Genomic DNA, 13,914 nt, shown 5'->3' with positions numbered 1-13,914 from the left:
TCCCCATACTCCCCTGGGCAGAATATTATCTGTGAAAGCCATGCCTTTAAATTTAATCAGATCTATGGAAGCACTCAGGCACATACTGTATCCTTGATTGCCCAGCATGGTCTCATAGACTAAATGTAAATCCAGGACACTCAAATGAGTATGATATGTTAAATTTGGTATGGTTACATAAGACAGATTGTTCCATAAGGGTGGATGTATAATGTGTATGTCTAGGAACCCAAAGGTTGCAAGTTCGAATCTCATCACGGACAACTTTAGCATTTTATCTTATTAGCAACCCTAACCCATACTACTCTACTTATTAGCTACTTTGCAACTACTTAGCTTGTTAACTAACCCTTCCCCTAACCTTAAACCTTTCAATTCTCCTAGATTTAACCCTATAACCCATAGCCTAGATAATGTTAGCCAGCTAGCTAACGTTACCTATCTGTCTAGAATTCGTAACATATCATAGGTTTTGCAAATTTGTGACATATAAAACAAATTGAAATTCCTAACTGTAATATTTGTGTTGTGGAGAAATGACCAGGCAGGAGACGGGAGTACAGTTAGTTTTCGTTTAGTCAAAACCCCTCGTGCTCTACAGTTCCCGGCACCCCAGTGCGCATGTGCATTTCCTATTAGGTGTAGTAACGTAACACTGCCGTAATGCATTACTGCTTAGTAACAGCACAGTAACTAATATAAACAGATGTAGATCCCAGATACTACACTCCTCCCCCATATTGTTTAACTCCCAGAGAACAAGGTAAATATGTTAGGTAACTACTAATGCAATATCTGAACAATGCATTCTTAAACATTTTTCAACTACTGGGTTGAAGCAGACTTTTCAGAGCCCAGCACAAATCCAGGGGATTATTCTGCCCGAAGATGGAGTTTGTGTCCTAATAACTAACCCAGGTAATGCCCTTTTTCTTTCCTTTTATCTAGGACATATTAAAGTGTTTGTTTTACTGTCCGTTACCTCCTTAACCAGCTCAACTCACAGGTCAAGCTTTTGAGGTGCCCTTCGCTGTCGAATAGGATATCTCCGCTCCTCCTGGGCTTCCTGTGGTGGGCCAGGTTCGGGTGGAAGGTCAGGCTCTGTCTCTCCCGTACGTCCACAGTCAGGAGAATAGTCCTGGGGGTCGTTATTGTTCTTGTTCTCTCGGCATGTCTCTGCTGGGGCGTTGGACCGTAGCAGATGATCCACATGAACGTTGACCTGGCGATGACCAATTTGGACTTGGTAAGTCAAAGGTCCTCTGCGTTGCAAGATCACACCTGAGTTCCACAGGCGCTTAGGGTGTCTGAAATCACGTACCATCACCCTCTCTTCCTCTTTGAATTCTCTGACAGTCTTAGAGTGTCTGTCATGAGCTTTCTTCTGCTGTAGCTGGTGCTTTGCCACAGTGCTTGACAAGTCTGGTTTCAACAATGTCAGGCGGGTACGTGGTTGGCGTTTCAGAAACAGTTCAGCTGGTGTACATTCCGTTACTGTGTGTGGTGTGTTACAGTAAGTAAACAGGAACCACAGAATCCTTTGGTGGGTGGGCACAGACTGAACCTCGAGTCTAGTCCAGGCCTTCTTAAAGGTTTGCACGGCTCTCTCCGCTGCTCCGTTTGATGCCGGATGGTAAGGTGGTGACAGGATGTGCCTTACTCCGTTGTTCTTGAGAAACATTTCAAAATGGTTTGACGTGAACGGAGGGCCATTGTCCGATACGAGCTCCTTGACTAGTCCAAAGGATGCAAACAGGTGTCTGAGAAGATTGATGGTCTTCTCAGCTGTGGTCAGTTGAGTAGAGAACACTTCCATCCACTTGGAATGGACATCAACGACAACAAGGAAATGTTGCTTGTCAATTTCGGCGTAATCCACATGGATGCGTTCCCAAGGTGTAGCAGCCCAGGACCATGGATGAAGAGGCGCAGCAGCAGGCTTGTTGCGAACAGCTTCACAAGGTGAGCAGTGGCCTACATGCTGTTGAATGTCCTGATCCAGTCCAGGCCACCACAGATAACTGCGAGCGAGTGCTTTCATTCGAGTGATCCCTGGATGTCCCTCATGCAGGTCAGATAGCAGTCTCCTCTGGAATTTGTGAGGTACCACCACCCTTGATCCCCACAGAACACACCCTTGATCAGTGGACAACTGGTCTTTCTTGTCGATGAATGGACGAAGGTTATCGTCATTTACGAAGGTTGGCCAACCGCCTAATGTTAAGTCCAAGACTTTGGAAAGCACTGGGTCTTTCCTTGTTTCCTCTGCTATGTCTGAAGCAGATATGGGCTGTTCGTCAATGAGTGAGATCTGGAAAGACTGCTCTATCATCTTCACTGTCGGAGTCACTATTGCACGGTAGTCTCGATAGTGCATCGGCATTTGCGTGATCACTGGATCGTCTGTACTCAATCTTGTAGTCGTAGGCTAACAATATCAGAGCCCAACGTTGCATTCGAAGTGCCGCAAGGGTTGGTATAGCTGATTTTGGTCCAAGGATGGCCACCAGAGGCTTGTGATCTGTTAGCAGTTGGAACTTCCTTCCGTAGAGGTATTTGTGAAACTTCTTCACTCCGAATATTATGCTCAGGGCTTCCTTCTCAATTTGAGCATAATTTTTCTCACTTGGTGACAGAGTCCGTGATACAAATGCAATAAGGTGTTCTTCACCTGACGATAGAACATGTGAGATGACGGCTTCTACTGTAAGGGTTTTCTTCTGGTGAAAGAGAGGCGGACCAAAATGCAGCGTGGTGGTTATTCATGTTTTTAATAAAGACGACTATACATGAACAGACTATACAAAACAAGGAAAGTGAAAACCTAAACAGTCCTATCTGGTGCAAACACAGAGACAGGAACAATCACCCACAAAACCCAACACAAAACAGGCTACCTAAATATGGTTCCCAATCAGAGACAATGACTAACACCTGCCTCTGATTGAGAACCATATCAGGCCAAACATAGAAATAGACAAACCAGACACACAACATAGAATGCCCACCCAGCTCACGTCCTGACCAACACTAAAACAAGGAAAACACATACGAACGATGGACAGAACGTGACAGAACGTGACAGAACCCCCAGGGGCGGACTCCGAACGCACAACCCAAACCTATAGGGGAGGGTCTGGGTGGGCATCTGTCCGCGGTGGCGGCTCTGGCGCTGGACGTGGACCCCACTCCATAATTGTCTTAGTCCACCTCCTTAGTGTCCCTTGAGTGGCGACCCTCGCCGCTAACCTTGGCCTAGGAAACCTAACAACGGGCCCCACTGGACTGAGGTAGCTCAGGACTGAGGGGAAGCTCAGGACTGAGGGGAAGCTCGGGACTGAGGGGAAGCTCAGGACCGAGGGGAAGCTCAGGAGTGAGAGGAAGCTCAGGAGTGAGAGGAAGCTCAGGAGTGAGAGGAAGCTCAGGCAGGTTGATGGATCTACCAGATTCTGGCTGGCTGGTGGTTCCGGCAGATCCTGGCTGACTGGCAGATCCTGGCTGACTGGCGGATCCTGGCTGACTAGCGGATCTGGCAGATCCTGGCTGACTGGCACTTCTGGCGGATCCTGGCTGACTGGTGGATCCTGGCAGACTGGCGGATCCTGGCTGAATGGCAGATCTAACTGATCCTGGCTGACTGGCAGATCCTGGCTGACTGGCAGATCCTGGCTGACTGGCAGATCCTGGCCGACTGGCAGATCCTGGCTGACTGGCAGTTCTGGCGGATCCTGGCCGACTGGCGGATCCTGGCCGACTGGCAGATCCTGGCTGACTGGCAGATCCTGGCCGACTGGCAGTTCTGGCGGATCCTGGCTGACTGGCGGATCCTGGCAGACTGGCGGATCCTGGCAGACTGGCGGATCCTGGCTGACTGGCAGTTCCTGGCTGAGGCAGACTGGCGGATCCTGGCAGACTGGCGGATCCTGGCAGACTGGCGGATCCTGGCAGACTGGCGGATCCTGGCTGACTGGCGGATCCTGGCTGACTGGCGGATCCTGGCACACTGGCGGATCCTGGCTGATTGGCGGATCTAACTGATCCTGGCAGACTGGCGGATCCTGGCCGACTGGCAGATTCTGGCCGACTGGCAGATCCTGGCCGACTGGCAGTTCTGGCAGATCGGCGGATCCTGGCAGACTGGCGGATCCTGGCTGACTGGCAGATCCTGGCAGACTGGCAGTTCTGGCAGATCCTGGCTGACTGGCATTTCTGGCGGATCCTGGCAGACTGGCGGATCCTGGCTGAATGGCGGATCTAACGGATCCTGGCTGACTGGCAGATCCTGGCCGACTGGCGGATCCTGGCTGACTGGCAGATCCTGGCTGACTGGCAGATCCTGGCTGACTGGCGGATCCTGGCACACTGGCGGATCCTGGCTGATTGGCGGATCTAACTGATCCTGGCAGACTGGCGGATCCTGGCCGACTGGCAGATTCTGGCCGACTGGCAGATCCTGGCCGACTGGCAGTTCTGGCAGATCGGCGGATCCTGGCAGACTGGCGGATCCTGGCTGACTGGCAGATCCTGGCAGACTGGCAGTTCTGGCAGATCCTGGCTGACTGGCATTTCTGGCGGATCCTGGCAGACTGGCGGATCCTGGCTGAATGGCGGATCTAACGGATCCTGGCTGACTGGCAGATCCTGGCCGACTGGCGGATCCTGGCTGACTGGCAGATCCTGGCTGACTGGCAGATCCTGGCCGACTGGCAGATCCTGGCCGACTGGCAGTTCTGGCGGATCCTGGCTGACTGGCGGATCCTGGCAGACTGGCAGATCCTGGCTGACTGGCAGTTCTGGCGGATCCTGGCTGACTGGTAGTTCTGGCAGATCCTGGCCGACTGGCAGTTCTGCCGGATCCTGGCGGTACTGGCGGCGCTGGGCAGACTGGCGGCACTGGCGGCGCTGGGTAGACTGGCGGCACTGGCGGCGCTGGGCAGACTGGCGGCACTGGCGGCGCTGGGCAGACTGGCGGCACTGGCGGCTCTGGGCAGACTGGTAGCTCAGACGGCGCTGGGCAGACGGGTAGCTCAGACGGCGCTTGGCAGACTGGCGGCACTGCCGGCGCTGGGCAGACTGGCGGCACTGGCAGCGCTGGGCAGACTGGTAGCTCAGACGGCGCTGGGCAGACGGGTAGCTCAGACGGCGCTGGGCAGACTGGCGGCACTGGCGGCGCTGGACAGACTGGTAGCTCAGACGGAGCAGGGCAGACGGGTAGCTCAGACGGCGCTGGGCAGACTGGCGACACTGGCGGCGGTGGGCAGACTGGCGGCACTGGCGGCGCTGGGCAGACTGGTAGCTCAGACGGCGCTGGGCAGACGGGTAGCTCAGACGGCGCTGGGCAGACTGGAGAAAAAGGCTCTGGCAGCGCTGGACTGAGGAGCACTGGTGCCTCTGGAATGAGGGGCTCTGGCGCCTCTGGCATGAGGGGCGGTAGCTCTGACAGCGCCGGACAGGCGGGAGACTCTGGCTGCGCTGGAGAGGAGGAAGGCTCCGGCAGCGCTGGACAGGCGGGACGCACTGTAGGCCTGATGCGTGGTGCTGGCACTGGTATGCCATGCATACTATGCCAAACCAACAGCTTTCTTTCTACTCTGTCCAATACATCCTCCACACTCTCAGACTCAGCACTCTGCTTCACCGACAGCTCCAATTCCATCCATGGCTCCTTACGGTAAACAGGGGGAGTTGGCTCAGGTCTGACTCCTGACTCTGCCACACTCTCCCTGTGCCCCCCCAAGAAATTTTTGGGGGTGCCTCTCGGGCTTCCAGCCGCTCTGCCGTGCTAGCTCCTCATAATGCCGCCTCTCTGCTTTCGCTGCCTCCAGCTCGGCTTTGGGGCGGCAATATTCCCCTGGCTCTGCCCAGGGTCCTTTTCCGTCAAGGATCTCCTCCCAAGTCCATTTATCCAAATAGTGCAGCCTCTCCCACTGCTGCTGCTGCCTCTGTTGCTTCTCCTGCTGCTGCCTTTGCTGCTGCTGCTGTTGCTCCTGCTGCACCTGTCGCTTCTCCTGCTGCTGCTTTTGCTGCTGCCTCTGTTTACCACGCCGCTTGGTCCTTGGTTGGTGGGTGATTCTGTAAGGGTTTTCTTCTGGTGAAAGAGAGGCGGACCAAAATGCAGCGTGGTGGTTATTCATGTTTTTAATAAAGACGACTATACATGAACAGACTATACAAAACAAGAAAAGTGAAAACCTAAACAGTCCTATCTGGTGCAAACACAGAGACAGTAACAATCACCCACAAAACCCAACACAAAACAGGCTACCTAAATATGGTTCCCAATCAGAGACAATGACTAACACCTGCCTCTGATTGATAACCATATCAGGCCAAACATAGAAATAGACAAACCAGACACACAACATAGAATGCCCACCCAGCTCACGTCCTGACCAACACTAAAACAAGGAAAACACATACGAACGATGGACAGAACCTGACACCTACTCCGTATGGAGATGCATCACACGCGAGTCTCAGCTTCATCTCTGTGTTGTAGTGGGCAAGCCACTTGCTCTTTAGCAGACGCTGTTTGCATGTCTTGAATGCTTCTTCGCATTGTGGGGACCAATTCCACTTTGTATCGGCCTGCAGCAGTTGCTGAAGCGGATGCAACAATGTGGACAAGTTTGCCACAAACTTTCCGTAATAGTTCAGGAGCCCCAAAAATGACCTCAGCTCTGAGATATTTGTGGGTGCTGGTGCGTTTACGATTGCTTCCACCTTGCTGTTGGTTGGGTGCAGGCCTTTTGCATCAATCTTGTATCCGAGATACTCCACTGAGTCCTGGAGGAACTCACACTTGCTGCGTTTCATTCTCACTCCGTATTTCTCCAGTCTTGACATCACTTTGTCCAGCACTACAAGGTGCTCTCCAATGGTTGGTGCTGACACGAGGATGTCGTCCATGAAGCACACAACATGGTCTATACCGTCCAAGATCTGATCCATTGTTTCTTGGAATATCGCTGGAGCTGTCGAGATTCCATAGGCCAAGCGATTGAATCTCAATAGCCCCTTGTGTGTATTGATGGTCAGATACTGTTCTGACTCCGGATCCAGCTTCAGTTGCTGATAAGCGAATGCCAGGTCCAGCTTACTGAAAACCTTCCCACCAGCTAGAGTGGCAAACAGATCTTCAGCGTTTGGTAGTGGATATTCCTCTGGTAGTATGCAGCGATTTACTGTGACCTTGTAGTCACCGCACATTCTGATGGTCTTGTCTTTCTTTGGGACTACAACAATCGGAGCGGCCCAGTCGCTCCTCGCTACTTTCGTGATTATGTTATTCTTCTGTAGGCGGTCCAGTTCCTTCTCTACTGCTTCCTTAAGAGCATAGGATAGGGAACTGGACGTGATTTGTGAAAGATAGGCTTGGTTCCTTCTTGCACTCTGACTTTTGCTGTGAAGTCTTGTATTTCACCGTAGCCATCTTTGAAAAGTTATTTGTGCTTCTCCAGCATGTTAGTGAGTGTAGCCTGACTCACTGGTTTGTCATTTCTCAGACTGAAGATTTCTCCCCAGTTCAACTTGATCTTTTGTAGCCAGTTTCTGCCTAGCAAGGCTGATTTTTCTCCTTTAACAATGACAAGCGGTAGCGTCCACTCCTTCCCCTCATACCGGACTGGTACCTGGATCTGCCCTAACACAGGAATAGTGTCACCAGTGTATGAAGAAAGGCGGATGGACGCGGGCTGAAGAGGGCACTCTTTCAGTTTTTCTTTGTAGAGTCTCTCTGGAACCAGAGATACAGACGCTCCGGTGTCCAGCTGCATTTTAACTGGTTTTCCTGCTAACTCCATGTTGAGATAGATTCCATCTTTTAGTTGTTGAACTGTGTACACTGTGAACAGTTCCACTACTGTTTCAGTTGTACCTTCCTCTTCTTGTGCTGCGTCTGACACTTTGTGCGCTCTTGCTGTGCGTTTCGAGGCTTTACACACTCTCTGTAAATGTCCAACTTTTCCACAATTGTGGCACTTTTCCTTTTGGAATCGACATTCACTGTGCTGATGATTATCTCCCCCACATCTGTAGCAACTTGGCTTAGATGTGGGCTGCTTTGTTCTTGTGTAACCTTGAGGACGGGACTGAAAAAAGTGTGACTTTTGTGAGCTTTTCCCACCACGTGCATCACTGACCTTGTGAACACCTTTCTGACGTTCTGCATGTCCCGATAGCTCAATAGTATCCCTGTGGGCAAGCTCGAGTCCAAGTGCTATATCACAGGCTTTCTTAAAGGTCAGGTCCTTCTCTGACAGGAGCCTTCTGTGATATGCTTCACCTGTGAGACCACATACAAACTTGTCTCGGAGAGCATCATCAAGAAATCGTGCAAACTCTCATGTACTTGCCAGCCTTTTCAAAGCAAGGATGTAGTCAGCCACTTTTTCCTCTTGACTCTGGTGACGTTGGTAAAATCTGAAACGTTCTGCAATGAGAATTGGCTTCGGCTTGAAATACCTTGAAAGAGTTTCAGTCAGTTCTGCATAGTTCAACTCTACTGCTTTCATTGGTTCAATGAGACCTTTCAGCAATCCATACTCAGTTGGACCCAAAACACTGAGAAATACGTCTGCTTTCTTTCCATCTTTGATTTCATTTGCAGCCAGCCAATGCTCAAAACGCTCCAAATAGGAATCAAAATCCTCTTTTGTAGCCTCAAACTCTGGTACTCGACCGATGGTTGCCATTTTCACAGTTAATTGTTCAGTTTCCTTATATTCCTTAATTTTCTGAATATTCATCTACTTCTTCACTTCGGAAGTTTCAGCAATTACTTCATTCACTGCACTCATTTTTATTAACGTACACACCGTGTTACGTTCCTTCTTTTTTCTTCTTGCCAATATTTCTCCACTGAGATCGCCTAATTTCAATGGGTTCAATGAGACAGTTTAAAAAAAAAGTAACCACCAGAGGGCTCTGTCGCTATTCTGGACTCCAATAGTCTTGCTACTTGGCAGCTCCTGAATACTGTACTAGCAGTGCTAGCAGTGGTTAGCCTACTCTACTGGCGAAAGAAAAGAAAAAATAACTGACGAATTACATAATTATTTTGAGTTTCATTACTCACGCAACATTCTTCCCTTCAAGCAATGTCCGTTTATGTAGTTTAATCACCTCGTCGCCACTGTAATATTTGTGTTGTGGAGAAATGACCAGGCAGGAGACGGGAGTACAGTTAGTTTTCGTTTAGTCAAAACCCCTCGTGCTCTACAGTTCCCGGCACTCCAGTGCGCATGTGCATTTCCTATTAGGTGTAGTAACGTAACACTGCTGTAATGCATTACTGCTTAGTAACAGCACATTAACTAATATAAACAGATGTAGATCCCAGATACTACACTAACATATCATACAAAATGGTTGATGGAAATCCACAAATACACACCATATGAAACGTAACATATACTAAATGGAGTGTCTTGTATTTATGTTCAGAATAATACAAAATGCTCTGAGACCAGGTTGGATTGCCAGTTTAGAGCCTTTTCTTAATTATTTATTATTTTTTGCTTCCGATGAGGTATTCATGTCTCCTTATCTACAAAATGACATTTTATTTTCAGTAATTACAAACGGGTAACCCAAACCTTATTATCTGAGGTTTGACTGTGAGGGGTGTGTGTGTATCTAACAATGTGTGGGTGTAAAGATTAGACAATCTTCTGCCCTTGATGGTAGACTCTGAGTCATCAAAAGAGCACAGTGAATCACACATGCTAAATAATCGTTGTTATTTTTCATTTGAGCATCTCCGTTTGGAGGGTTACACAAGGTTTGTCCTGTTAGCGGGCAGGCTAATGCTTTGTGACAGATGACATTTTGTGGGTGAAAAGTTGGGCCTGTTTCTCTCATTATGTTTCCAACAGAAAACCGGATGATGCACAATGTGAACATAATCCCCATCAACGCCAACCCAGATTTTCCCCGGTCTGTTTCACATCACTTGTTTGTTGTGGAAAACTGTAAAAAGATGAACATTACTAAAAAGGTAAAAGGAGGACAGCACAACTTAATTTATTTCCTAATGATGTTGTCTTTAAGGCCCCACATAATTAATACCTTCATAGCTGTTGCGTAACAACGGTCCTTTTTCATTCTTCTGGGCTACAGCACCCAAACATGTTTTTACATCTCTTTGCATGGGTTCAGCACACCAGAAGATCCAGAGCACTAACTGCCCTTCAATATCAGCTATTGTTAAGCTCCCTTTCCCCTAGTTAATCCTCCATTTATCCTTAAATCCATCATCTCAGCCACTTGTCCACATGGCATTCAAGAGGAGGAAAAACAAAAGGTAGGTGATGATCTGAACTAGATGGACGAGAGAGAGTCGGGGACAACTAGGCTGATTGGAGAGGGGGTTATCAGCTTCGCCTGCAGTGCTGCCCAGAATGGTGACCACTCCGGGGGTCCTGAAGGCAAATTGACAGACGATCAGGTTTCCAGCTGGGCCGTGATTGGAGGTCAAGCTACTTTAGCAGTCACTGCCAGATGCCTATCTGTTCAAGTTGTTCTCCTGGGCCGCAGCAGCACAGAGGGTTGTTTTCTGTAACACTGGAGGCTGATAAGGAGCTAGGCTGACTGTCCTATGGGGTTGGTCTGTTTCTCAGAGCTCTGTGAAGGCTCACTCAGCGCTCCCTGAGGGCTCAGGTGGAACTCAACCACAGCTCAGTCTTCAACAAGAACTCAGCCTACATTAAGGGCTTTACTCATGTCACACCCTAAACTGTTTCACCTGTCTTTGTGCTCGTCTCCACCCCCCTCCAGGTGTCGCCCATCTTCCACATTATCCCCAGTGTATTACACCTGTGTTCTCTGGAGAGGCTGCTGCCTATATACAGACTCAGAATCATTGGCCACTTTAATAATGCCACTTGAATAATATTTACATATCTTACATTACTCATCTCATATGTATATACTGTATTTTATACCATCTATTGCATCTTGCCTATGCCGTCATTGCTCATCCATATATTTATATGTACATATTCTTATTCCATCCCTTTAGATTTGTGTGTATTAGGTAGTTGTTGTGGAATTGTTAGAATCCTTGTTAGATATTACGACACCATTCTGTATACTTCCGGCCCATCCTTGGACACTGTGCTATCTAACCTCCAAGCGAGCTTCAATGCCATACAGCACTCCTTCCGTGGCCTCCAACTGCTCTTAAACGCTAGTAAAACCAAATGCATGCTTTTCAACCGTTCGCTGCCTGCACCCGCACACCCGACTAGCATCACCACCCTGGATGGTTCCGACCTAGAATATGTGGACATCTATAAGTACCTAGGTGTCTGGCTAGACTGTAAACTCTCCTTCCAGACTCATATCAAACATCTCCAATCTAAAATCAAATCTAGAGTCGGCTTTCTATTCTGCAACAAAGCCTCCTTCACTCACACCGCCAAACTTACCCTAGTAAAACTGACTATCCTACCGATCCTCGACTTCGGCGATGTCATCTACAAAATAGCTTCCAACACTCTACTCAGCAAACTGGATGCAGTTTATCACAGTGCCATCCGTTTTGTTACTAAAGCACCTTATACCACCCACCACTGCGACCTGTATGCTCTAGTCGGCTGGCCCTCGCTACATATTCGTCACCAGACCCACTGGCTCCAGGTCATCTACAAGTCCATGCTAGGTAAAGCTCCGCCTTATCTCAGTTCACTGGTCACGATGGCAACACCCACCCGTAGCACACGCTCCAGCAGGTGTATCTCACTGATCATCCCTAAAGCCAACACCTCATTTGGCCGCCTTTCGTTCCAGTTCTCTGCTGCCTGTGACTGGAACGAATTGCAAAAATCGCTGAAGTTGGAGACTTTTATCTCCCTCACCAACTTCAAACATCTGCTATCTGAGCAGCTAACCGATCGTTGCAGCTGGTCATAGTCTATCGGTAAATAGCCCACCCAATTTTACCTACCTCATCTCCATACTGTATATTTATTTACTTTTCTGTTTTTTTGCACACCAATATCTCTACCTGTACATGACCATCTGATCATTTATCACTCCAGTGTTAATCTGCTAAATTGTAATTATTCGCCTACCTCCTCATGCCTTTTGCACACAATGTATATAGACTCTCTTTTTTTTCTACTGTGTTATTGACTTGTTAATTGTTTACTCCATGTGTAACTCTGTGTTGTCTGTTCACACTGCTATGCTTTATCTTGGCCAGGTCGCAGTTGTAAATGAGAACTTGTTCTCAACTAGCCTACCTGGTTAAATAAAGGTGAAATAAAAAAATAAAAAACTGTCCTAACTAGAAGCACAAGCATTTAGCTACACTCGCATTAACATCTGCATGTGACCAATACAATTTGATTTGATTTGTTTGTCTGTTGCCAGCTTGTTTTGTTCGTCAAGCCTACCAGCATTTTCCCCTTGCTCTTGTCAGTTTTGACCATTCTGCCTGCCCTGACCCTGACCCTGCCTGTTGTTCTGTACCTTGTCACACCACCCTGGAATATTGGCCTCTGCCTGCCCTGACTCCGTTCTGTACCTTATGGACTGATCTGGATTACTGACCTCTGCCTGCCCTCGACCTGTCAGCTTGCCTACCCCCTGTTCTAGTAATAAACTTTTGTTACTTCAACACTGTCTGCAATTATTTATTTATTTATTATCTTTATTTAACTAGGCAAGTCAGTTAAGAACAAATTCAAATTTTCAATGACGGCCTAGGAACAGTGGGTTAACTGCCCTGTTCAGGGGCAGTAAACAACATATTTTTACCTTGTCAGCTCGGGGATTCAATTTTGCAACCTAGTCCAAGCCTAGTGGTCTTCTCCTGAAACATGATAACTCAAGGCTCACTTGAAGCTCAGATGGAGCTCACATAGAACTCAACTCTCCAAAAGAGCTTTAGTCCTCAATAAGAATTTTACTCATGACTGCTCAAATGCCTTCATTACCCTGTCCAACCGTTAGGCAAGCATTGGTAAGAGAAAACCCACATCCCTGCTAAAAAGAAAACAGCATAGACCAGCATCATTTTCAAGCTGGTCCATGCTGAGCCGGGTTCAACAAGCAATGTGTTTGTTTCAAAAAGCTTGTTGAAAGTTATTTTAACACAAACATTCCATTATGTTAGTCTTGAAATCAAATCAAATTTTATTTGTCACATGTACCGAATACAACTTACACTGAAATGCTTATTTACAAGCCCCTTAACCATCAATGCAGTTTTAAGAAAAATACCCCAAAAATAAGAAATAAAGTAACAAATCATTAAAGAACAGCAGTAAAATAACAATAGCGAGGCTATATACAGGGGATACCGGTACAGAGTCAATGTGCGGGGGCAGCGGTTAGTCAAGCTAATTGAGACAATATATACATGATGGTAGAGTTATTAAAGTGACTTATGCATGGATAATAACAGAGAGTAGCAGCAGCTTAAAAGAGGTGGGGGGGGGCAATGCAAGTAGTCTGGGTAGCCATTTGATTAGATGTTCATCAGTCTTATGGCTTGGGGGTAGAAGCTGTTTAGAAGCCTCTTGGACCTAGATTTCCCGCGTTGGTACCGCTGCCGTGCGGTAGCAGAGAGAACAGTGTATGACTAGGGTGGCTGGAGTCTTTGACAATTTTTACGGCCTTCCTCTAACACCATCTGGTATAGAGGTCCTGGATTGGCAGGAAGCTTGGCCCCAATGATGTACTGGGCCGTACGCACTATCCTCTGTACTGCCTTGCAGTCGGAGGCCGAGCAGTGATGCAACCAGTCAGGATGCTCTCGATGGTGCAGCTCTTGCTGATAACACAATGGATCCAATACGTACATTTTGGTTTTAGCTGTGGCTCCCGCCATAATATATTTTTTAGATCCTGTTCCCGATTGTCACTGAGTGGCTAAAGATTATAGTGGGTGTATCGACACAAAGTGAG

At 48.1% G+C, this 13,914-nt stretch overlaps 1 protein-coding gene across 1 annotated transcript; it reads right to left on the bottom strand.

Annotated features, from left to right (window-relative positions):
* Window positions 1–543: 543 nt before the first annotated feature.
* LOC135563012 (uncharacterized protein K02A2.6-like) lies at window positions 544–2,383 on the bottom strand. The gene has a single exon (XM_065005644.1). The coding sequence runs from the start codon at window positions 2,381–2,383 to the stop codon at window positions 1,001–1,003; it is 1,383 nt and encodes a 460-aa protein (XP_064861716.1). The 3' UTR covers window positions 544–1,000.
* Between the last annotated feature and the right edge of the window lie 11,531 nt (window positions 2,384–13,914).

Source organism: Oncorhynchus nerka, linkage group LG3 (genome assembly GCF_034236695.1).
Source record: "Oncorhynchus nerka isolate Pitt River linkage group LG3, Oner_Uvic_2.0, whole genome shotgun sequence".
Lineage (NCBI taxonomy): Eukaryota > Metazoa > Chordata > Actinopteri > Salmoniformes > Salmonidae > Oncorhynchus > Oncorhynchus nerka.
Note: the sequence above shows the minus strand (reverse complement) of the source record. Positions and strands in the feature narration are given on the sequence as shown.

Excerpts from the sequence above, each read along its gene's own strand:
- LOC135563012 (XM_065005644.1), bottom strand. The coding sequence starts at position 2,383 with ATGCCGATGCACTATCGAGACTACCGTGCAATAGTGACTCCGACAGTG.